Below are 26335 nucleotides of genomic sequence, written 5' to 3' on the forward strand. Positions count from 1 at the left end.
TTGTTTAAAACATGCATTTGAAAAAGCAACACTCGTCAAACATAATCTTTATACATATTCTTTATTATCTTGAAAATACCTGAAAAGGTTTGAAGAACAGCAATATAAATATATCCTTAAGACATTTCCTGGAGCTGCGTGTGTCTGGTTCTTCGCTGGTTCTTCGCATGTTTAGTTTCTGCCCGAGAGCGCCCCCTGGCTTTTGGATGTAGCGGCATTTCACCGTAATTCATTGAGAAGCATAGCAAGCAAGCATCATCAGCCAATTTATAGGTGCACCCCTAATTTTGGTCAGTGTCTCTGCCTACCAACCACACTTTTTTTGCCATGGTTTATGCATCTGATAGAGAACAAACTGTGCCATTCTCTAATTAGGTTGCTCTGTATTTTGCACCTGGTTAATTTTGGCATATTTCTTGTGTTTATGTTTAAAAAAAAATGTTTACTTTAAATGCAAAATACACTTATTTTTTCCCCAAACTATTTGTGTTGATTTGTTATATAAACAAATGATTTACATAAAGTTTTTCCGGACCTAGGAAAATGATGAGAATTCAGATTTGGACCTTTGAATATAAACTTTGAGAACCCCTGGTGTAGAGAAATGAGAATTGATTTTCCTTGCATTTTATATCAAATTGCTGCATCAACCTACAGTATGTTGAACATGGCTCAATGCAACACTAGGGAGCTGTACATTTTTACAGCTTGTGTATTTTGTTATTAAATGAATGCTACTGTAATGCTACCAACCTGCTGTATTCCAGGTGTATTTTGTCATAAATATAAAGTGTACTCATGATAAGGGCAGGTGAATCCTATACAGTCAGCTCCATAAGTATTGGAACAGAGGCACATTTTGTGTTATTTTAGCTGTTTACGAAAAATGTATTCCAGTTACAGTCATATTATGAGTATTACAGTGCACACTCTCAGCTTTATTTTGAGGGTATTCACATCCAAATTGGCTTAAGGATTTAGGAATTACAGCCGTTTAATATGTAGCTCCCCCTTCTCAAAGGGGTCCAAAGTAATGGGACAGTTGACTTAAAAGCTGTTTTATTGTCTATTTGTTAAATAATTTCCTCATGAATGACAGATGTTAAAGGTCTGGAGTTGATTTTAAGTGTGGCAATTGCATTTGAAAGCTGCAATTGCCACAGGATGTACCAAATTGTTGATCTGGTCACTCTTAATGCTCCTGTTATTCAAAGCGCCGTGATTATTGTTTACAATGCGTGGAATAAATAAATAAAGTTGAACTTGAACTTGAATGGTGCGCTGTGATTGGTGAAGCGGATTTATTGCATTCTGCAAAGAAGGAGGACTGGCGTTTATCGCATTTTGGGAAAAAAGGGAGAAAAGATGACAGAATAACACGGCGGATATCGGATTTAGAAAATTAAGAATTTACTTTTTAATACTGACCGGATACAATACTGATTTTGGCGGTAACTCTTTTTTTTATGCCGTTTATCGCGTTTTGGAACCAAACTCTTCTTTTGTAGAAATAGCCAACAATACATTCTACATATATCATAAATAATTTTTTTATTTGTAATATGCGTTAACAAAGACTTTAATTTGGACGACTTTAAAAGCGATTTTCTCAATATTTAGATTTTTTTTTAAACCCTCAAGATTCCAGATTTTCAAATAGTTGTATCTCAGCCGAATATCGTCTTGGATTATGTAAAAATCTCAATAAAAAACCTTTTGGCTGGTTTTGTTGTCCAGGGTCACATATTTGATGAAATAAACCTGATTTTAAATAACATTTTTGCAGGCTCTTAGTCTTTTTCATTGCTGTTGGGTGACTTTATGGCCCTCCTGAGGTTTGCTTTCGTTGGATTTCAACAGACAATGGACTGATATGGACACAAGACATGTAGACATGATGATTAAAGGTAAGTGATCTCAAAATTTTTATTTTTGCGGTTTCATATTAATGGTTTCATATCACCCTTCACCGACTACTTGGACGTGTTTATACGACTGGCTGGTATAAAGTTACATCTGAGAGAAAAGACACTGTCATTATATATAAATCACATTCTCACATTTCAACACAAGAATGCCACTGGATGTGTTTGTTAAATTGTGTGTTTTACCTACCAACTTGTTACATATCTCAAAGATGTTGTACAGGTAGATTTGAGGTTTTTATATACATTTTTATGTTGCTGATGCATTGCAAATCCCTGGTGTCTTATTTACTAATTTGAGAACAAACCTGTCAAGTTGTTTGTTTTGTTATGAATCACCTGCCCGCTGAAGTGTTTATATGCCTGTGCGAGTCATAATTCTTGAGAAGGTGCTGACAATACGGTGTTTGCCCTCCGGTGCTCTTTGAAAGACCTAAACTACTTCTATAGAAAAGATGAGGTTTCAACAAAAGCTTGAGATCCGGTTTCAGTGCACATCACCTCAAGACACGAGCGCATAGAGACCTCTGCTGTTGAAAGGTTATACTTCAAGATCTGCATGTAATCCGACCGGTTCAATGCCCTGAAATACACCATTAGGATCAATCAGATTTTTGCTTGTTTGGTCATGAATGCGTCTTCTTTAATTCCATGCATTCCACTGTACTGATTCAAACCGAATGACGGGCTGCTGAAAGAGTTGACACACATCATCTTCACTGCCTTAAAGCATATCTGTAAATACTTCATTGCAGTATTTTAACTTGTCAAGTCAGTCTTCAAGAACCACGGTGGCCTTTCGCCCCACCCTTTTTGGGAAACTATAACCTAATTTTGGGTTTAAAAACAACAATCTCATGTGAAACCAGCTGGCACTCTCAAACCAGTCCTTGTTGAAACCGAGAAAAAACGCACCGCATAAACTCATGAATTCTTAACAAACTTTATTTGATTTTTTTCTCCTCGGGTCTCTCCTGTGCATGAACAATCCATCAAATGGTTGTATTTTATTACACGGACATTGATGGAGCGACCATCTATACTTGGTGTAGTATTCAGGTGACACTTTTGCACAAGATGTGTCCTCTAGCATCACCTCTTTATTTAAAATTTTTACACGTACTCACATTAACACATCGCAGTGTGTGTTGACCTGCTTTGGATTAATTAAACTTATATAAAAACATTATTGCTGCACCTTATTCTCTAATGCCCAAATGGACGTTCCCAAATTAGTTAATAATATAGTAATAATCAGTGTTTGTGCCAATACCACGTCATACATATATCACATCTTTGGGGTTCACTTAAAGAGCGGAGACTCTGTGTGCCGACAAAGATAACAGTTTCACAGAATGAACCACAAGAGTCTCTAGGTTTAAGATAAGAAAAACATTACAGCTAACAACTGTGGGAAAAACACAAACCAGAACGGCACACACAAGTCCTTTTAACATTTCTTCCCCCAGGCAGGGACTTTCCGTTTCATGACGGCAAGACTGTTTTCTTTGAGTCCCCAGTGTTTCATTCAGGACCATTTGGGTCTTTTTATAGTCGCAATGCTTCATTTTATCAACTTCTGATGATGTAATCTCCTGTCGAAGTTTTGTTTTGTATTGGAAAAGTGGTGTATGGCCAGTTGGTAGCGTTTTCTGTTGAACAAAACCTGTTTGGTAAGTACACAGAGCAACGTTCCCCGGACAAAACCATCGTTTCTCATTGTAAACAAACCCAGCCCTGTGAACTGCACAGCTGTCGGGTGTTTTCTCTGAGTCGGTGCCAGGATTCGCTGACACGTATAGATGAGCAGCTTTGTCGAATATGGGCAGCTGTATGTGCGTATGCTCGGTGTCTTTACTCCCACCTCGGTGTATTAATGTATTTTCATAGGCTTTAGTCTTGAGTAGGCCTAGTCCGCCTGTCAGGATCAATAGGAGCACCATACCAGGAACGATCCAGGAAAGCTCATCCAGACCGGGAGATTGGGTCATGGGAAAGCCTGGAAGACAGTTCATGATGCAAGACTCTCCTTCCAAACAGTTTTTTGTAGAAAGCTGACCCAGCATCAAGTTGTTACTGCTGTAAAACGCACTCACGATCCATACGAAAAGACAACTGATGTATCCTATCGTTTGTGAGAGAGACGCACCCGGACTCCACAGAGTATTTGCATCTTTATCAAGCTCTGCATCCTCTTTACTGTCCTGAGAGCGGAGAAGATCAACCAACAGTTCAACCACGATCAGCGGTGGCATCAAGAGCATCACGACTCCGTAGGCCTGGCAGAGAAAGAGGAGGAATCGAAGCGCAATCACATCGGAGGACACCTGGAAAGGCATCAACCAGCACTCCGTGATCCGGACGTAGATCAGGATCACTGGGAGAACAGAAAAGAGAGTTGTCAATGGAGCAAAAATGTGCAAAGGACTAACAGAGAGATTTAAGTTCTGCTTACGGGCGATAATGAGATCTGTGAATAACAGCAGGCAGATGCAGCACAGACCGGCGGCGGTGAACGTACGCACGACTGAAGGCAGGCAGAGAACCACGCTAAACATCAGTTTACATAAGCAGATAAAGAGCGTGGCCTCCAGGACGCCCTCCATCTTCACTACTAAAAGAGGAACAAATACACATCTTTAATGCACGTTTATACTTATACATGCGAACAAGGATGATGCATGTAAAATATGTTAATATAATTTGTGACCCTGGACTACAACACTAGTCAGATGGGTATATTTGTAGCAATAGCCAACAATACATTGTGGGCAGTTTTTCGGACAGGGTTTAGGTTAAGCCTTAGGCCTAGTTTACATAAAATGTCGAGTAAATGTACCTATCCCACAATAGCTGGTTCGTCCAGAACAAAGCATTCACATAAAGGGCTTGTTATAGTCGTGCGTAGGTCCGGTTCCGTGTCCGTTTTCATTTATACTTTTGCGCCGTCGTCCGCGTGTACGTGCAAACACACGCGCAACCGCTTGTGGGCAGTATCCACGCGTGTAACCACAGTAGCAGCGCGATCGTCAGAGAAGAAGCTCGGCAAGTTAACCCACAAATGAAGAAGAAACAGCAACTAGAACCTACGCACGACTATAAATCGCCCTTAACTCATCTGGGTAATATACTTATGCCGCAATAGTTAGCCTGTCTGGAACCGAGTGGATTTTAAACCACAATACTGTTGACACTTGTATTACATGCAAACGGCCCCTACGCTAATAGGACAATGAGACAAACAGACCCAGTTCCTGCTGCTGTGAAGGTCATCACACCACTGATCTACTGGCTGTCCCTCAACGTGACGCCCAGCCGATGCGCGACCAACGACCTCCGGCTGAACCAGTTTAATCTGCTTACCCGTTTCCTATCCCTATCGTGTTTATATATATAAATATATATTTATCTCTCTAGGGTTTTTCCCCTCCTAGGAGTTTTCCCTCAGGGTTTTTCTCCTAGGGGGGTTTTCATCCCTGGGAGAGTCAGCCAACATTGGCTTAACTTAGCACTTTACTGTATACGTTACATTGTTACTACGCTCGCTTGTACGGTTTGTTCTTAGCCGCTGTATTCTTCTTCTTATATTATCTATCGATTATTCTGTGTTTTCCCCTACATCTTTTCATGTAAAGCTGCGTTGAAACAATTAACAGTTGTGAAAAGCGCTATATAAATAAAATTGAATTGAATTAATTTGTTATATTAGGACAATTTAAGTAACAATCCTTACAAAAACAATACAGGTGTGGATCTTGAGACAAAACAATGGCACTGGTATGTGTTAAAATATGTCAGTACACAGTGTACTTAAAAAATAAGGCATCTTAAACATGCATTTCAGTCTGGGACAGGGATGGGCCTAGTGCAAGAAACCGCCCCATAAAGTCAAAATAATCAACTTTACATTTTTTGTAAAAAAAAAAAAATGAAAATTCTGTTATTTTCTCATCCTCATGTTTGTCTAAATCTGTATGATTTTCTTTTATCTGATGAACACAAAAGAAGATATTTTGATAAATGATGATAAGCACACAGCTGATTGTAACCATTGACTTCCATAGTAGGAAAAACAAAATACAATGGGATTCAATGGTTACCGTCAACTGTGTGCTTACCATCATTTTTTTCATCATTTATCACAATACTTCCATAATATTTGTTTTTCCTACTATGGAAGTCAATGGTTATGGCAGCTGTGTCTTACCATCATATAATCAAAATATCTTCTTGTGTTCAACAGAATAAAGAAACTCATACAGATAAAAAAAACATGAGGTCAATTTAACCTATTTTAAGTTTTGGGCTTTTAAGTTGACATAACTTATAAAATCAAGTTCAGTTGTTTAACTTATTTTAAGTTTAAGTTAAACTATTTTAACTTGTGTTTATAAAGTATGTCAACTTAAAGGCGTGGTGCATGATCTCTGAAGCCAATGTTGATATTTGAAATCACCTAAACAAACACGCTCAATAGAATCTCGACCTTCTTTTGATAGACCCGCCCCACACGTACACAACCCAGGCAACGATGTTGGTTAGTAGACATGCCCCTTACTGCTGATTGGCTACACTGTGTTTTGGTAGTCGGCCCGATTAAAAAATCATGCACCCCGCCTTTAAAATCAAAATATTGAGAAAATTACCTTTAAAGTTGTCCAAATTAAGTCCTTCGCAACACACATACTAATGATAAATACATTTTTTGAGGTATTTTACGGTAGGAAAATTATAAAATATCTTAATGGAACATGATGTGTGAAAATCGTGCAATACATATGCAAAATTCCACTTTGGCGTGCATACGATATGCCAGTCCTTCCCATTCACTTAAACGGCACATCTTTTTTTGTTGTTTTATTTATTAGTTTCTCTTAATTTTTTCCTGTTTTTTAAACCATTTTAGCTTGGGTTAAGGGTTAGATTTGAGATTTTCTTAAGGAGGTTATTTAATATACAGGTTTATCCATGTTTTTGTCTATATTTAAGCCATGGACGCCTGAGTTGGGGTCAGAACTGTGGGTTTGGATTAGGATGTCATTTTTATATAACAAAAAGTGGTTCTAACCCTAAACCCAAGCAAAAATGGTAAAAAAATAGCAAAACTATGGAGAAACCAATAAATAAAACAACAAAAAAGCGCCGTTTAAGTGAATGGGAAGGACTGGCATATCATATGCACGCCAAAGTGGAATTTGGCGTATTTATTGCACGATTTTCACACTTCGTGCTATTTATACACAACTCCTTCATGACTCCAGATTTTTAAATGGTTTTGTCTCAGCCAAATATTGTCCTATCCTAACAAACAAAATTGACCCTTATGGCTGGTTTTGTGGTCCAGGATCACAATGTATTATTTACAAATATATTGAACCATCTGTTTATATTTTCCAGAAAAATATCAGTCTATACTCTTGTTTTCTGTTAGATATATAAATGATGGATGTGACAAATAAGAATGCAAGTTTTGGGGAGACGGTTTTTTTTTTTAGGAATTCTGTAAATTAAAATGCACAAAATAGAAGCAATATTACCCAACATATGGAGGCGGGACGGCTCTTCAAAGGACAAATAATATTTATTTCGTTTCATTTTTATGTGTGCATTAAAGAAGAAACAATGTTATGTTTGTGACATTTCTCTGTCATGCATGTGACAATTCTGAAAGCTGAACGTAGTTAACTATGGGAAAAATGTGAAAACTTCATATTGGTATTTAAAGGGATAGTTCATACAAAAACAAACTCTTGTGTTGTTACAAACCTTTATACAAGAACACAAATGAAGATATTTTGAGGAATGTTTATAACCAAAAAGGTCATGAGCCCCATTCACTCCCATAGTTGGAAAAAATAATACTATGGAAGTAAATGGGCCCCATTTGGTAATACAAACATTCCTCAAAACATCCTCATTTGTGTTCATGAAAACAAAGAAATGTATACAGGTTTGTAACAACATGAGAGTAAGAAAATGATAACAAAATGTTTAGTTTTGAATGAACTATCCCTTTAAATACATTTAAATATGTGAAGTTTAAAAAAAAAAAAATTTCCCAATAGTTTGGTAAGGCAGCTTTCAGAATAATGACAGGATTTTCTGATTTTTTTTTAGATTAACCAGCACTTTAAGCCACCAAATATTGACATGTAAGATCTGTATGGTTAAAACCCTTTGGTAAAAACGTTTTTTCATGGTAAGGCTGACATTTGCATGCCATTTGTATGTTTTAAATGCAGAAGATGTGCAACTGAGAGAAAAAGGGATAGAATACAGTAGTGAAACTATTCATTTTTCGAACCCCAAGACGCATTTTAAAACGTTAACATGAAACACCTTTCAATTTAAATCGAACCTGTTTGCTTTTCTTTATTTGCCAGCACGATACGGTGACAGAGAAAACAAAAGCGGTTTGTGTTTCCTTTCATCCAAGAACAATAACATTCTCCACCTATGAATTTCAAATGTCACCCAAATATATTTTCAACGTTTGCAGTGTAAATAAATCTTATTTATATACTCAAACTTGTTTTTTGTCCGTGCACATACACTTTTAACCATGGGGCGTTTTTCTGGTTTATTTAGTCCCAGAATAAAATGCATGTTTGCATGTCTTAATTTAAAAACATATTGTTTAGGCATATTATTTTAACATATATCAGTGCTATTTTTTTGTCTCAAGATGCACACCTGTAGTGTTTATGTTTGTAAAAACTACTTAAATGTCCTAATATAACTAAGGCCTAGTCCTGGATTAATCTAAACCCTGTCCAGGAAACCGCCCGGGGGGCGGTTTCCCGGACAGGGTTTAAATTAATCCAGGACTAGGCCTTAGTTATATTAGGACATTTAAGTAGTTTTTACTTGTACAGTGCCATTACAAAAAGCAGAAATGAAAGTAACTGTTCCTTACAATAATGCAAATCAACCCAAATCTGATGTGCTCAATAAAGAAAGCACCAAAAATAAGTTTCTTACCTGATCAAACCTCTGCAACCTTTGTAGGTCAGACTGTCTTGACAGTAGCTTGTTATGTGTTATTGTCAAAGTGTGTGCATTTCTCTTCTCCCTCACCTAATGGGACGTGTCTAAACATTCAACCCCTTTTTTTGCTCTACCTGAACTCTTCTTATAAAGGCAAAAGCACGTGTGAGTCTGGAGGGAGTGTCAGTGTTTGACTGGATGTATCTAACACAGAAACCAGTCTAACTGCTCCCTCAGGGTAAAACAACAACACAACCAATGCTGGATGGTTTAATGGAGGTTAACCTGCTTTAAAATGTACCCACTGACTGATATTACTAGAATAATAAAGTGAAAACTACACAAATGTGTTTGAAAGTGAAATGTTGTTGATGTGGATCCATGCAGTGATCCTTAAACAAACAGAGATGTTTGACGCTTGCCTCGTGCTGCCATCTATTGTCCACTTATGGAAAAATATAAATTAACCAAAACATCTGAAATTAAAGGGAATGTTATGCACAAATGCATTTTGTTTATATTATAATTCTTACGTTTTGTCGTTGATGGGCATAAAAAACTTAAAATCTGTGAAAAGTCAAAGAAAATGTTTAAACCATTTTTTCTTTAATTTTTATGTAATTATATTTTTCCCATTTCCTTCTAGTTTTTGATTCATGTTTTATATTGTTACAAATGAGTACATGATACAGTTTTGTAAGTCTTTGAAATTACAGAAAAAATAGAGCTATCACACTTCTAAAAAAAGGAAAGAATATTAGGAAAGCCAATCCTGGGAATTAATTGGAGGAAAACAATTATATAATAGTGATTTAAAAAATGTACTAGAACTAATATTAATAACATAATCTGAGATGTATTGAAGTGTTTTCCCATATACATCAAACAAATATATTTTCAAATATAATTTGAAATATATTTAAAAAAAATAGCAAAAAACATGTGCAGAAATATATTTTAAATGTGTTTAAAAATAAAAAAAATAAAAATATATTAAATAAATAAATAAATATACAAAAAAATTTTTTGCAAAAAATATATTAAATAAATAAATAAATAAATATATATACATACATATATACATATACATATATATTTATAGATAGATAAATAGATAGATATAAGGGCTGGGCATAGATTAATCTAGATTAATCTCATACAAAATAAAAGTAGTTTTTTGCATAAACTATGAGTTTTTGCTGTGTGTCATTATTATGTATATATAAATACACACACATTCATGTATGTATTTGATTTTTTTACATGTGTATACAGTATGTATATTTATTTATGTTTTTAAATATTCTATATAAATAAAAAACGATATATGAATAAAAAAATTCTTAAATGTATGTATGCATGTATGCATGAATGTATGTATGTATGTATGTATGTGTGTGGGTTTAAATATACATAATATTTATACACACAAACTCATATGTTATGCAAAAAACTTTTATTTGTATGAGATTAATCTAGATTGATATATGCCAAGCCCTAATATATATATATATAAATATATATGTGAAAAGGTTTGAAAGGGTTAAAATAAAAAAGAATTGTAATAAAAGTGTAGTAGGAACCATGTTTTTTTTGTGTATTGATTACTATAAGCAAAACCATGGTTTTACTACAGTTACCATGGTGTAACTATATATTTTGATAACCATGGTTATCAAAACCATGTGGTAACCATGGTTTTACTACAGTAAGCATGTTTTTTTTTTGTTTCAACTGAAGTAAAACCGTGGTTAATTTTCGTAAGGGTTATATACTTTTATATTTTATAAATACTTTTATATTTTGGCCAGAAAAAATATATTTTTGCCATATATTGTTGCCCCTGAAATACATTTTGAAATATTAACATATAAAGGTTCAAATTAAAAATATTTTCAAATTCATAAATATATTTAATTAAGCTTTACTTGATACAAAATATATTTAGAATATATTTAAAATATATTTTGGCCAGAGAAATGTATTTTAGCCATATTGCTTGTTTTGTTTTACTGTATTGTTTATTGAACATTTTCTGTATTGCATTGAATATTGTGCATTTGTATTGTTGATGCACAATAGTTGCAAACATTTAGCAGCTTAGTTTTACGCACTGTTGCATGTACAATGCAAAACTGTACCAACAACATTTACTACCCACCCATTGTGTCTACCCTATCCTACTAGTCTATATGTTTTGTCTTTATGTCTGCTGTTTTGAAGCTCACATTGTAGATATCAAATCTCTTGTTAACTCAAAAGCAACATTAAATGTTTAGAAAGCTGATCGAATGAATCATTCTCGCAGATTTCTAAGTGTTTTTGGAGGCAGATCGTGTATGGTTCTTCTCTATTTTAACATTCAGCCTGCAGCACCCAGAAGTGAACGGCAGGCGACCCGGAAGGTCTGCACTCCCCCTGCATGCAAAGCCGAAAGATCATCATCCTCATCATCATCTTTCATTAAATCTAATAACTCCACAGTCGAGGTGTGCAAGGTATGTATGTCTCTTTTGTCATCTTTACCGCTGCACATCATTTTCGTGACGCCTGAATGATCCTTTAAAATGACGCGACCAGTCCATCGAGTGGGCAAAAAGTTCAAATAAAAGGAAAAAAATTAAAAAGCAGACTTAATGTAACAATGTTGCAACCGCGCGCTCGTGCATCAGCGCGTCATAATGGAAGTGTTAGATTTTCGCGGGAGTGATGCGCGTGTGATTTGTTCGCTTCGCTGTAATGTTGCACGACATGTATTGTAGGAAGTGTCAGGGTTTTTTTCCTCTCGTCTTTTTTTCTCCTCCAGCCGGGCTATTCAAACCTGCAGATCTAAGTAAACAATCGTTCGCTCGCTTAATGCAAATAATGCGGCATTTTACGCGTCGCCGTTCTGATGCGGTCTAAAGCGCGTCTTTTAGACACCTAAAATATGGGCTTCTGCAGAATATGGCGCCCTGTCCTTATAAAAATAAGACAGGCTGCCATTTTTGTTTTCCTTTTGTCTGAAATTTTTAATAAAACTGTCTGAGAATGTGGGAGAGGCAGACGTCTCCGCATCTTTACGCCACGATAGGCGTCTGATCGCGGTTTTTGCGGCTTTTTCATTCGATTTGCTATCCAAGACGACGCGCATTTAATTGGATATGAATTGGAGGATGCCGATAGAATAGAAGAAAAGTTAAGTAAGTTTGATCTCAGTTTATATCAAAGCCTCAGAAACGCGTCATCCGTCGGCACTCGTGGTTATTTTTATATTTATGTGTTATTTAAACGTGACGCTCATTTATTTTACGAAATAAATAGTTTTGTTAAGCAGCTTTTTTCACACAGACTTGCTTCAACTAACAAACATTTAATAACAGTGATCATAAAATACAAATGAATGCATATGCTACTTGTGCAAACATTGTATTTTATGGGATGCCTAATTTTGGTTAAAAATACTAGGATTACAGTACAACCAAACTTCACTAACTTAGTATTTGTCATCAAAACGATATAAATACAATAAAATAAGATATATGGCAGAAATGATGGTTAATATAAGGAATACATTTTTTTTTTGCAATATTTAATCATACAATAAAGCTTCTTTCTATCTATCTATCTATCTATCTATCTATCTATCTATCTATCTATCTATCTATCTATCTATCTATCTATCTATCTATTACATTAATATTAGCTTTTAACATTTGTTCATCCTGCCATACTTCTAGTGTTCACCTGCTTGATTTAGCCTTTAGTTTTTAGAAATCTTTCCATGATTACTTTCGACATATCATATTCATGTATTATGTCTATGACAGGGCTCTGTGAATTTTTTGGCAGTGCTTGTGGGTCTTGAAAGTGTTTGACTAAGGGGCCTCGTAGAGAAATTCATTTACCGAAGCCAAAAATAATAAAAGCGATATGTCCAAATATATGAGTCCAGAGCCTGCAGAATATTTCTTTAATGATGCTGAGGGAGTGTCTGTTTCACTTCCTGCTCAAACTGTGGGCCTCAGTTTTCACTTGGCCATATGAATCATTTTTATTTATATGTTCATACTTTGCCATTTTAGGTTTTATAGAAGGAATACAAATTTGTAATTTCCTTATTTTTATTGTGAAAGCATTTGTTGCAAGTTTGTAATTAGCTCTGTCTTTACAAATATGAAATTTGGGAGGAAATTTGCTCAAGAATTACAAATTTGAGAAGCCATGCAATAAAACAATTTTATTTAGTCTTTTATTGTGTTTCTCTTGCCTCAAAGACATTTTAAAGGTCCACTGTTATATTTTTTGTGGCATCTAGTGGTGAGGTTGTGAATTGCAACCAATAACTCAGTCCACTGCTCACCCCTCCCTTTCAAAACACATGTTGCACATGCCGCTGTCACATGACAAACACTTTATCGTCTGAGACAACGTAGTGACGAAACACGCTCTATATAACATTTTGTCCGTTTAGGGCTACTTGCGGTGCGAAAAGGTGACTTCAATTATCCGATTTTAATCAATCTTCTATTCAACGAAATCCCTAAATTGATTCTTAATGTGCATAGCTTTACTTCAGGCAGGGCTCGTAAGGAGTGCCCAATGTCCTGGGGCAAGCGTGAATAATGCTCTGAGGGCACTGACACAGCTGTTTCTTGCTGCACGGCCAATGCTACATTGTCACGAAAGTTTATCATTTGCACGTTTTAGGACTTTTAAATATTTCATATTAACTCTTTCCCCGCCATTGACGAGATATCTCGTCAATTAAGAGAAAACGCTTCCCCGCCAATGACGAGATTTTCCGTCTTTCCGCAATACCGCTATTATCCACCAGGTGGCGCCCTTCCGCAACTTTTTAAAACCGGAAGTATTGCCCTATGGCAAGCTGCTGCATGTCCGTGTCTGTTTTAAAGATCGCTCTGTATGGGATCTCTATGAAAAATCCGTCATAAAAATGGAATTATCTCTGCTTTTTGCTCTAAATATGGTGTTTTTGCAAAAACCTACCCATATTCAAAAGCTGATTGCAAAAGAACCACTAAAGGTAGGATGAAACGGTTTTTTTTTGTTTGAAAGCAGAGGGTCTGTTCTTTCATTTGGTATATTGTATGTTTATTTATTTAAAGAAGAACATTTTCTGGAAGGCATTAAACTTTGGTGAAAATCATGAAAAACGCTGGCGCTGGCTGGCAACTTTTTTTAAAAATGCTGGCGGTGAAAGAGTTAAATATAAAATATTTCATTATTTAAGCAAAGAAGATGCAAAACAGATTTCAATTCGATACTCACATGCAGTGAGAAGTCCAAAGCGCACGCCCGCCAAGCTGCGTCTCAATGCTTCAGATATCCCGCAAATACTAGGTTCATGTTTACTTGACCTTGAACAGACATATTTACACAAAATTATTTAAAAATGCCAGAAATATCCTCGTAAATATAGTCTGTTGTGTAAATGTGAACAATTCAGAAAGTAAATGTATGTGTATAATATGTTGGATCCGTGCATTACCTGTAGGTCTTAAAGTGACAGTGTAACCGTTCTTAAAGGCGGGGTGCATGATCTCTGAAAGCCAATGTTGATATTTGAAATCACCTGTCCCAACCCTAATAGAATCTGGACCTTCTTTTGATAGACCCGCCCCACACATACCCAACCCTGGCAAGGATGTCGGTTATCAGACACGCTCCTTACTGCTGATTGGCTACAAGTGTGTTTTGGTACTTGGTCCGACTCCCTTTTCCAAAGTGTTTTTCAAACATTGTGCACTCCGCCTTTAAGGGCCGTTCACATTATAACGATAACTATAAAAAAAATATTGGGTCTCATTCACTAAGCATGCGTACTCACAATTTTTTTTTGTAAAATGTGCGTACGGAAATTTTAACTTACACATTTTGATTCAACAAAAATGTTGTACTAAAATTTATTTTAAATGTATGCAAAAGCGTAAGAACAACTTAGACCACACGTACGCAATAATCTTTCACAAGGAAAAAATATAAAATATATAACACATATATATTATAGGGTTCTTTTTCCTTGTTCATGATTATTAAACACATGTGGTCTAAGTTGTTCTTACGTGTTTGTAAACATTTAGAATACATTTTTGTATGAAAGTTTTTGTTGAATCATGATTTGTAAGTTAAAACGTCCATACGCATATGACATTTGCGTACAAATTTGTGCGTACACATGCTTATTGAATGAGACCCATTGTTTTCACAATTCGAGAGATTTGCGAAGTTCACAGTTTAACTATAACAATAAAGATACAATGAACGAAATCGTTGGGATTTTTTTTAAACTGATTGTTTTTTTTTAATGCAGTACTGATATTAAATTGAATCAAATAAAAAAATAAAAAATCGCCAAATTGGTCGCAATACTCAGCTCTAATTATATTGCATTTCTGTCAAGAGATCCTTGTTAAAGTTACACAATGCATCTTTAAAGTTGTTATGTGCAATAAATGAAGCTGATAATTATAACAAAAACCTCTACAAAATCTTTTTTCTTGTTTGACGTTACAGAAGTAAAACTGCTTTCATATTGGCTTTAGGTCATGACTCGTGGAAGTTTAAGGGTTAATGTAGACACTGAATCTGCATTTCTGATCAATAAATAATCAGGGTAGATTAAACCCAATCCATGCTGTGTATTTCTGCCTCACTCCAGTCAAATATAATGAGCTGAGAGCCTTCAGTAAGACATTGTGAACTGTTATGATGTGATTTGTAGATAAAATTGTCTGTAGCGAAGCACTGTGACCTACAAATCCCGCATCATTTACCTCCAAAATGCAAAAACCCATGTATGGCTTTACTTGATCGTCTCTATCTGTGCTGTCTTAAGCATTGAATCTCTTAAGTGTGGTCAATTGAGCATTTGACTTTGTGTTTCAGAATGGCAGAACCTCGATTTAATAATCCATATTTTTGGCCTCCTCCTCCGTCTATTCCCAGTCAGGTAAGCACAGTCACATCCTTTACATCACATTCCTTGATTTCTTACACGTTCCCTATCAGACAAACGTATCCGGTATAGACACACAAGGTGTCATCTTATTGGCAGGGTTTGACCCGTCTGCTTGTTTCTCTTGGCAGCTGGATAACCTCGTACTGATCAACAAGATCAAGGAACAGCTAATGGCGGAGAAAATCAGACCTCCGCACCTGCCGCCCACTTCTGTCCCTTCCCAGCAGCCCCTACTGGTGCAGCCCACACCCACAGAAAGCGGGCAACACAATATATCAACACCCAAGCTCCAGCAGATGTCCGGGCTTCATGCTCACAGTACCTCGCAGCCAGACATCGCCCTGCACGCGAGACCCGCCTCCAGCACCGTAGCAGGTATCTTCATCTCTGGATGTGTAGCTACGAATCTCCAGAGATACGTTGTGTGTTGCGTGCATAATGCTGATAGTCTGTGCAGGTCGAATTCTTGGGGACGTAAACTTGAATCTGGACGACAAGACGGCTATTAAGGCAAGGGGGTTGTGGGAAGACTGGCATTTGCGCCAAATCATAGACCAGCCATCCAGAGCGAATCATCTGTCAGGTAAATACAGAATATTCCCACGTCTTGAAGGCTCTGTAGCTATGGAGGAAGAAAAATGACTTAAGTGTATGTAAATAAATAAACGAATAAATGCATAAATAAATAAATGTAGAAATACATAAATAAATAAATGCAGGAATAAATCAGTAATTAATTAAATGCAGAAATAAATAAATGTAGAAATGCAAAAATACACATAGAAATACATAAATAAATGTAGAAATACATAAATACATAAATGCAGGAATAAATAAGTAATTAATTAAATGAAGAAATACATGAATAAATAAATGTAGAAATACATAAATACACGTAGAAATACATAAATAAATGTAGAAATAAATTTAGTGGTGCAAAAATAATAAAATTAAAAGTTGATACTTTTGACAAACCAATATATTTATTTATTTATGTCTGCATTTATTTCTTCAGTTAATTAATTACTTATTTCTGCATTTATGTATTTATTCATTTATGTATTTCTACATTTCTGTATTTTTTATTTCTGCATTTATTATTTATTCATTTATTTATTTCTATATTTATTTATTTCTGCATTTAATGAATTACTTTTTATTCCTGCATTTATTTATTTATGTATTTCTACATTCATTTATTTATTTATGTCTGCATTTATTTCTTCGGTTAATTAATTACTTATTTCTGCATTTATTTATTTATGTATTTCTACATTTCTGTATTTTTATTTCTGCATTTATTTATTTATTCATTTCTACATTTATTTATTTAATTAATTACTTTTTATCCCTGCATTTATTTATTTATGTATTTCTACATTTATTTATTTCTGCATTTAATTAATTACTTTTTTATTCCTGAATTTATTTATTTATTCATTAATTTTATTTATTTATTTATTCATTTTTTTTATTTCTGTATTTCTACATTTATTTATTTATTTATGCATTTAATTGATTACTTTTTATTCTTGCATTTATTTATTTCTGTATTTCTACATTTATTTATGCATTTAATTGATTACTTTTTATTCTTGCATTTATGTTTTTCTGTATTTCTACATTTATTTATTTATGCATTTAATTAATTACTTTTTTATTTCTGCATTTATTTATTTATTCATGTATTTATTTATGCATTGAAGTATTTATTCATTTATTTATTTATATACACTTAAGTCATTTTTCGTCCTCCATATTGTAGCATCATTTAAAGAGTGATATTATAAAGGAGAAAGCAGAAGTATCTGCATGGCATCTTTGTGATCATGTACGTTTTGGTTTTTAGGACTGTCTCTGACTTCTTCTCGAAGTGCCAATCATATCACATCAGAGTCCACAACGCCAACCACACTGAGCACCCCAACCAGCAGCAGTCAAACCCGCCAGGCCACTCCATCCCCGAATCTCATCTCAGGGCTGTGTGGCGGGGCGGGAATGGAGGCCATCAAAAACAGCGCTGGGCTGTCAGGACTTTTAGGTCCGTCGCCGAAAAGCATAGGAAGGGGGCGCAAAAAGATCAAAGCCGAAAATCCGTCTGGTCCTCTGTTAGTCGTTCCGTACCCGATCCTGGCTTCTGGAGCTGAGCAGTCACCTGTTAGCATCACTGCCAAAGAGGGCAGAACCTACAGGTAGAGGTTCAGCAAATCATTTGATTATGGTTTGTGTTTGTTTAAAGGTAATAGTTCATCTAAAAAAGGAAATCCTGTCTGTTTATTCACCTCAATGTTTAACTTGCATGTAATGTAGGGTATTGCGCAACAAACTTCCGTATTCTGCAGAACGGCTTACATCATTTCCGGATCAGGTCTTTTGCATGTGCTTCAATAAATATAGAAATTAAAGAAGCTACCATAGATAAGAATAACCGAGAATGCATATGCAAATTTACAAAGTTGTATTATTTTTTTTCTTCTCACTGACACTTGAATACTAAAATAGAATAAATGCCTCAAATTAAAACAACTAGATAAGTCAGCTGAATGCCTTAAATGTTTATAGATGTTGCCATCAGGTCAAACTGATGTTAAAGTGTGATAATAAATGTTTGTCACACCACAGAAAATGTGTTATTAACAACCCAGTCCAATTTGAATAATAAAAAAATGTCAAGTAAATAAAATAAGTTCTCAAAGTCTTGGAAAAAAGGCAGGATTCTCTCATCTCGAACTCTGGGGGCGTGTCCGCTGACGGCACTGAAACCACACCCACTCATGCGAAAGTTGCCCCCTTTCGACTTTCAGATATAGTTGCAACCTGAATGGGTCACATTCTTTGTATTAATAATGTGTCTAAAAACAATTTTCTGAATTTATATGAAACAGACTTTAATGTTTTCTCGACAAGCTGAAGCATTCAGACCCGTTTTCCGGTTTGTTTATGTGACCTTTGGCAAAAAGCCTATTCCATATATACTATGAAAAGAAAGAACGGATGATGTCTAGATCCAAAAAAGGTCATAAAAAGTGCCAAATAATTTGGGGATGCACAATAAAGAAAGTGATTTATGATTTGCAATACAAAACTTTTTCATATTCTTTTTGAGAAAAGAAACCATCACTTTCTCTGTTCCCAGTCTCTCTGTTATCTGCATCAACCTGAAACTTTGATTTAAATACTTATAAATTATTATTATTATTATTATTATTATTATTATAGTCATTTAGTTTGTAATATGCACATTTGCGATATTTTGGTCATCTTGCAGCCCTATTATAATTGCAATGAAGTTCTCCATTCATGGGATGAAATTATTAAATTATTCTTTGTGTAAAATGTTCTGCTTTGCTCTCAAATAACAATAATGTACAATTACGGATTGTTAAAGGTGCAGTGTGTAAATTTTAGGAGGATCTATTGACAGAAATGCAATATAATATAGATTACTATTTTTTTACTGGTGTATAAAGACCTTACACAATAAACCGCTATGTTTAAATACATTAGAAGGAGCCGTTTTTATCTACATACACAGCGGGTTCCCTTACATGGAAGTCGCCGTTTTGTACCATCATGTTTCTACAGTAGCACTAAAGTATTGTCGCTACATTGTCTCAGATGACGTCATGTTTGTCATCTGTGTGGCTACCGTAGCTTCTCTATATGCTTCGAAAGGGAAGGGTCAGTGGTGGGATTGAGCCATATGTGCAGTTTACAACCTTTCCACCAGATGCCGCTAAAATCTACACACTGCACCTTTAAGTTACACATGATCAGCGCATGAATAGGCAAAGAATAGGCACAAACTCGTGCAACATGAATTTAGGTTGCGTGATTACTGCGAAAACACGCTATGCACCTCAAATGCGTCTTCATGCAAAAAATTTGCACGACACAAAGTTAAATCCTGCAAGTAATCTTGAGTGAAGAACACGATGCTTCGCGTTTGGTGTGTACGCAGCACAAGTCACTGCCAAATCCATATGTGTATAGCGACGATGGTTTGCACTTTCTCCTGCAGATGTAAAGTTTGCCCGTTGACGTTCTTCTCGAAGTCAGACATGCAGATCCACTCCAAGTCGCACACGGAAGCAAAGCCACACAAGTGTCCTCACTGCACCAAGTCCTTCGCAAACGCATCTTACCTGGCCCAGCACCTGCGCATTCACCTGGGAGTGAAGCCGTATCACTGCTCCTACTGCGAGAAATCCTTCCGCCAACTCTCTCATTTACAACAACACACCAGGTATCCTCCACATGAGTTCTCATGTTGATTGAAGACATGCGTGTACAGTTACGTTTTTAAGTATTATAGTGCATTTAAGCTACAGTATACGCTTTTATGTCAGTATTTATATATGTATCAGTATTGATAAAAGTCAGTGGTGGCCGGTGACTTCTTTTTTTCGAGGGCGCTTGATGCGATGTATGTAGCCCGTCATGTATGTGGTTTGTAATTTCAAAATATGTGTTCTGCCTATTAGACGTCTTTTTTCCAGTTGAGCTACAGGAAATCTAATTATTTGGTAACTACAAAACAATTTCTCTGTAGAATCCACACCGGTGATCGGCCGTATAAATGTCTTCATCCAGGTTGTGAAAAGGCTTTTACGCAACTCTCGAATCTGCAGGTAAGACCCAAAAATTCACCTCTTTACTCATTAAGGCCTTCCTTGTATAGCTGCTTTATCCTTTAACATTGTAGATTTATTTTAAAGGGGGCATATCATGAAAATCTGACTTTTTCCATGTTTATTCCAAGTGCTATAATTGGGTCCCCAGTGCTTCTATCAACCTAAAAATGTGAAAAAGATCAACCCAATAACTTAGTTTTGGTAAACCATTCTTAACAAGCATGTGAAAAATAGCTCATTAAAATGTGGCTCCCCTTGTGATGTCAGAAGGGGATAATACTCCCCCCTTAATCTGCACTATCCAACCACAGCACTGCCATTTAGTGCAGAGACAAAATATTTTTTTGTACATGTACTCTGTACAAAATTGTACTCTGGGGACACCAAAGATTTTTTGACATCTTAAAAAAGTCTTGTGAAATGTCCCCTTTAAAGTTCTTTCTTTAGTCCTTGCTGTGAGTGTATAACAGAGAGCTTTATTTCCTCTTTTAGTCTCATCAGAGGTCACACAATAAAGACAAGCCTTACAAATGCTCCAACTGTTACCGTGCGTACTCTGACTCCGCCTCCCTCCAAATTCACGTGTCTGCTCACGCCATCAAGAACGCCAAGGCGTACTGCTGCAGTATGTGTGGCAGAGCGTACACTTCAGTAAGTACATACAAATCTCACTCATATCAGTCTGAACCTTTATTGATCTTCAAAGTTCATTGATATGATATTCATAATGCATTTAAAGTTTTATAAATTATTGTTATTTTGAGGGGCATAATGGGGAGTTCAGGTTGCTATACTGTTGGGTGCTAGCAGTGACCACATGATCTTCACATCTGGTGTCCCATTGGTAGTCACTGCCATACATTACAGCACATTTGCACAAAGTTAAACTCTGACTAATTTTGTTGCATGTCCGAATTCACTCACTTGTTCACTGTTCGCTATATAGGGAATGCTAAAAAGTCCACTATATGGGGAAGGATTGAACAAAGAAAGTGAAATCGTAATTACCGTGAGCTGTCACAGTAATATTTATGTTATATAAATAAACACACATTTATTATACATTTATTTGCTAAGGTCAAAATCTATTAAATCATGTTTAAAGCACAACTACGAATATGAAACACCACTAGCTCCCTAGTTAGTAGCTAAAACTATATAAAAGGGATGCACCAAAAAATTTTATTCAACCAAAACTATTTAGTCGAAATTCGCACAATTCGGAATAAGTGAAAAGACGAAATAAATTTTACCAAACAATAACGTTTTTGATGACGCACTTAACAAGCAACTGGGGGTATTGTGAAAGGCGTACCTCTTTTATAAATGCAGCAAACATGTTTTCATTGTAAAAGCATTGTAAAGTGTTTAAGAATGGTTGCCGAATATTCGGTGCATCCCTAATTCTTAAAAATAATAATAACTCTATAATCGGTACGATTTCACGTCATTATATTTCAATGGAGAAGTATTGTTAGGTTAATAAAATTGAGCATAACAAACTAAAGAAAAGTCTGACATTTTGGATTTTTCTTTCACCGCTTCGCCGGTCTCCGCAATGCATTTCGGGATGTTGGGGATTATACATGGACTGTACACTTAAAATCTAAGTGCATTGTGGGTAAAAATTAGTGAAGGAATGTAGAGTTGTCCACTTTTAATTTGGGCAACACTGCAAAATGGCTGACACCCTATATAGTGCACTAAAGCAAAGAGGACATATCTTAAAAATCTTTTCCAATGTTTAAGTGCTCTAATTGGGTCCCCAGTGCTTCTATCAACCTAATAAATGTGAAAAAGATCAACACAGTAACTTTTTTGTGGTAAACCATTTTCTGCAAGCATGTGAAAAAATAGCTCATTGAAATTTAGCTCCCCTTATGATGTCAAAAGGGGATCTTATTATAATAATATCGCCCCTTAAAGGGACACTGCTCATTTTCCAGCTGCCCTAGAGTAAAAAATTTGATTTTACCTTTTTGGAATCCATTCAGCCGATCTCTGGGTCTGGCGCTAGCACTTTTAGCATAGCTAGCACAATCTATTGAATCTGATGAGACCATTAGCATTGAGCTCAAAAATTGCCAGAGAGTTTTGATATTTTTCCTATTTAAAACTTGACTCTTCTGTAGTTACATCGTGTACTAAGACCGACGGAAAATTAAAAGTTGGGATTTTCTAGGCAGATATGGCTATGAACTTTACTCTCATTCCAGCGTAATAATCAAGGACTTTGCTGCCGTAACATGGCTTCAGCAGGCGCAATTGCCCAGCAGCCAAAAATAGTCCCCTGCCATTGAAAGTTACTAAGGAGACTATTTTCGGGCGCTGCTGTGCTGTGTAATATCACTACGCCTTCTGCAGCCATGTTACATCAGCAAAGTCCTTGATTATTACCCCAGAATGAGAGTATAGTTCATAGCCATATCGGCCTAGAGAATTGCAATACTTCATTTTCTGTCGGTCTTGGTACACAATATAACTACAGAGTCAAGTTTAAAAGAAAATATCAACTCTTTGCTTATTTTTTGTGTGATGCTAATGGTCTTATCAAATTCAATGGATTATGCTAGGCTATGCTAAAAGTGCTAGCGCCAGACATGGAGATCAGATCAAAAAGGTAAAAATCAAATAGGGGAGCTGGAAAATGAGCATATTTTCAAAAAAGCGGTGTGTCCCTTTAATCTTTGGCACTGCCATTTAGTGCAGAAAGGGAGAAAAAAATAATCGACAGCACAATTGAGTTTCAATTTCAACAAACCACTATTATGGTGATTAGCGTTTGCATTTCATCAGCTCATTTGCATTTAAAGGGGCACCCAAAACAGCAAATTTTTACTGTTGCGATCTCCCCCATTCAAATCAATTAATCTTGTTAATATGAAGTATCTTTGTATCTTTGAATTCAGACACAGCTATGTCAACGTTGCTTATGTTGCCTCAGTGAATGACTTTTGGTTAACTGCTAACTTTTTGATAACTTTTTGATAACTGAGCAGTGAAATGTTTTTATCTTCATTCATGAACACATACCCAATAATGTTTTATCTGTGCATATCATCTCTCAGGAGACGTACCTTATGAAACACATGGCTAAGCACACCGTGGTAGAACACATGGTGAGTCAACACTCTCCGCAACGGACCGAATCACCCAACGTTCCCATCCGCATCTCGCTCATCTGAAGACGCTGATCCTGCATCAGTCTGCGGTCGGTCTTTCCCAATGTTGGCGTAAGCAAAATCACCTGTTCTTGGTGGTTTCACATTTTTTGTGTGTTTGTTCGTTTGTTTTACTTCATTCCAGAAGGTATTGGACTGTGCGGATGGAAGTTCAGAAAAGGAGCAGCAGTGTTTATTTGGGAGGTTTTGTTCCTCTTCTTGAACTCATTGTTAAGAGGGAATAATCGGGAATCCAAAGATGGTTTAGCAGCACTTTCAGGCCACACAGTTAGTTTTGGCTTTAAACATTTCGGGTCTGTTACGACAATAAAGGCATTGCTCTGGGCAGCTAAACGGTAGGTATTATGCATAAAAAAACAAACATACGCCGTATGTTTTAAACATGGACCAAGTCCAGTACCTCTTCTCATATTTTTCTATGCTGTCTGGGAAAATTCCCCTTTTTTGGGCAACTCAAAGTTGGCTTGGAGACCAATGGTCTCGTGTTTTAATAATGTCAATCATAAAATGTTTTCATGCATATAAAATTTCCTCGCTTCCTGGGGAAAATGTAATAAAAATAGCTTTAGCGTTAAGATAAAATTTTTATTAAGAGGACTGTTATGAAACTGCAGAGGACTTTATAAACAAATCAGCACATTTGGATGTTATTATTGCTTCAGAAATGTGTGTGCCAAAAATAGATATGTTAAAATGGCATACCATTCGGATATTTCCCAGCACTGAACAGAACGGGCAAATACACTTATGACTCTGCGACGACTCGAACCATCTGCCTTGTGTTACGGGTTTGAGTTGGCATTTGCATTTGACATGTGAGATAAATTAAACTCACAAAAAAAAAACAACGAACATTATTTCACCCCTAAAGAAAAAAAGTTGCAGTGTGACATAAAAATGACCGTAAGCCCCGCCCACATTGTAATTACTGTAACACAACAAAAAAGATGATACTGTATTAAAGTGATCAAGTGCATTTGTAAAGAGCTATTTTAAGTATACATAATGGTAGTATTGTTAAACTTATTGTGTGTATTAAAAGAAAAAACTAAACCATTGTGGCCAGATAGGATCGGGGGTTAATTCGTCATAAAATAATGTCACATTGCAAGAAGTCTGACTGAATCGGGCTTTGTATTTCATGCAAAATATCTGTATTTTTCTTTTTGTGGTGAAATAGATTACCAGGCATTACTTTGTGAGATTTACACAAAGTAGCACAAAATCTGCATTTTACACATAAAAGCTCATGAGATTACCCATGAGGTTTGTGTAGCTGTATCTATATCTAGAATACCTCCCTGGATTATTATACACATTTATACTTACTATTATGTTTAAATATTAACAACTAACATGTTTATTTTTCACATTTTAAGCCTTAACCATTTTATCACTAGTTGTTTACCATCACGTTTTCTATATTTTATACCATATTGGTGTTTACTTGTGTACTCTGTACTTTTATGTAATATTATTTCCTAGCATGAACATGCTGTAAATAAACGATACAGTACTTAAGTGTTAACCAGTTTATATAAAATGACTACATGTCTAGTTATTATAAAAATATACCTTTTTAATTCACTTTAAATTGTGGTACTAAGACTTGGCTGCTACAAGAAAAGTCAAGATATTGAGAGGGGGACTTTGTAAAAGTTAATGAATAAATAAATGAGAAAATCCAATACCGGTGTATGTGTTCAATCCCGCATAATCACGGCTGCCGTTTAATGCTTTCCTTATGGTAAGTGAGAGCTACATTTATCTTCGTTGAAATGTTTTGTGAATGAAAGATGATGTTTATGAATAGTTTATTATTTTTATGTGGGATTCTATCTTAAAGGTCCACAGTGTAGACTTTTAGTGGCATTTAGTGCTAAAATTGTGAATTGCAACCAATTGCTCTGTCCATAGCTCACCCCTCCTATTTCGAAACACATAGAGAAGCTACGGTAGCCGCAACAGGACAAACATGTCATCGTCTGAGACAATCACTGCATCCGAAACCGTCTACTTCCATACATATAGTATGGAATTATGCGATTTCAGACGCAGCGAACGTAGTGATGAAACGCAGTTTGTCCGTTTAGGGCTACTGCACTGCAAAAAATGATTTAAGAAAAAAAATTCTTAGTATTTTTGTCTTGTTTATAGTAAATTCTTAAATTAAGATGCTTTTTCTTAATGAAGTTTTTCTTGATTTTTTTCTTGATTTAAGTGTTTAAGAAAAATTTTCAATATTTTTTTGCTTACCCCATTGGCAGATATTTTTGCTTGTTTTATGAATTTTATTTCTTGAAAAAAATTTTTGCAAAATGACTTACAAATTGTTTTTAATTATTTTTGTCTTGTTTTTAGTTTAATTTTTAGTAAAAATTCTTAAATTAAGATGCTTTTTCTTGATGAGGAAAACGACCCAAGAAAATAAGTTTAGTTTTTAGACCAAAAATATCAAATTTAAGTGATTTTGTGCATAAAACAAGCAAAAAAATCTGCCAATGGGGTAAGCAAAAAAATCTTGAAAATTTTTCTTAAACATTACATTCAAGAAATATTGGCTTACCCCATTGGCAGACTTTTTTGCCTGTTTTATGCACAAAATCACTTAAATTTGATATTTTTGGTCTAAAAACTAGACTTATT

General features: G+C 35.6%; 2 protein-coding genes across 4 annotated transcripts; one reads left to right on the forward strand and one right to left on the reverse strand.

Annotated features, from left to right (window-relative positions):
• Positions 1-2854: 2854 nt before the first annotated feature.
• On the reverse strand, positions 2855-9061 carry LOC135740671 (uncharacterized). Its single transcript, XM_065259131.2, has 3 exons — positions 8907-9061; positions 4381-4539; positions 2855-4302 (listed from the first exon to the last, which is right to left on the reverse strand). Exons 2-3 carry the CDS (start codon positions 4529-4531, stop codon positions 3233-3235), a joined length of 1221 nt encoding a protein of 406 aa, XP_065115203.1. The 5' UTR covers positions 4532-4539; positions 8907-9061; the 3' UTR covers positions 2855-3232.
• Positions 9062-11238: 2177 nt separating this feature from the next.
• znf362a (zinc finger protein 362a) lies at positions 11239-25377 on the forward strand. Of its 3 annotated transcripts, none has more exons than XM_065259133.2 (9): positions 11239-11410; positions 15801-15864; positions 16002-16248; positions 16331-16456; positions 17723-18065; positions 19895-20119; positions 20426-20504; positions 21000-21158; positions 23576-25377. In XM_065259133.2, the coding sequence occupies exons 2-9, from the start codon at positions 15802-15804 to the stop codon at positions 23690-23692; spliced, it is 1359 nt and encodes a 452-aa protein (XP_065115205.1). In that variant the 5' UTR covers positions 11239-11410; position 15801; the 3' UTR covers positions 23693-25377. The 3 variants fall into 3 exon arrangements, with proteins under 3 accessions (XP_065115205.1, XP_065115206.1, XP_065115204.1); XM_065259134.1 differs by having other exon boundaries at positions 11264-11410; positions 16322-16456; XM_065259132.2 differs by lacking the exon at positions 11239-11410 and adding an exon at positions 11683-12094 and having other exon boundaries at positions 16322-16456.
• The last annotated feature ends 958 nt before the right edge of the window (positions 25378-26335 follow it).

Source organism: Paramisgurnus dabryanus, chromosome 14 (assembly GCF_030506205.2).
Source record: "Paramisgurnus dabryanus chromosome 14, PD_genome_1.1, whole genome shotgun sequence".
Taxonomy (NCBI): Eukaryota; Metazoa; Chordata; class Actinopteri; order Cypriniformes; family Cobitidae; genus Paramisgurnus; species Paramisgurnus dabryanus.

Bases quoted from the DNA above. Each gene is read 5' to 3' on its own strand.
- LOC135740671 (XM_065259131.2), bottom strand. From the start codon at position 4,531: ATGGAGGGCGTCCTGGAGGCCACGCTCTTTATCTGCTTATGTAAACTG. The intron at 4,303-4,380 runs GTAAGCAGAACT...CTGTTCTCCCAG, and splicing joins CACAGATCTCATTATCGCCC to TGATCCTGATCTACGTCCGG.
- znf362a (XM_065259134.1), top strand. From the start codon at position 15,802: ATGGCAGAACCTCGATTTAATAATCCATATTTTTGGCCTCCTCCTCCG. The intron at 16,249-16,321 runs GTATCTTCATCT...TAATGCTGATAG, and splicing joins CGCCTCCAGCACCGTAGCAG to TCTGTGCAGGTCGAATTCTT. The intron at 21,159-23,575 runs GTAAGTACATAC...ATCATCTCTCAG, and splicing joins GTGGCAGAGCGTACACTTCA to GAGACGTACCTTATGAAACA.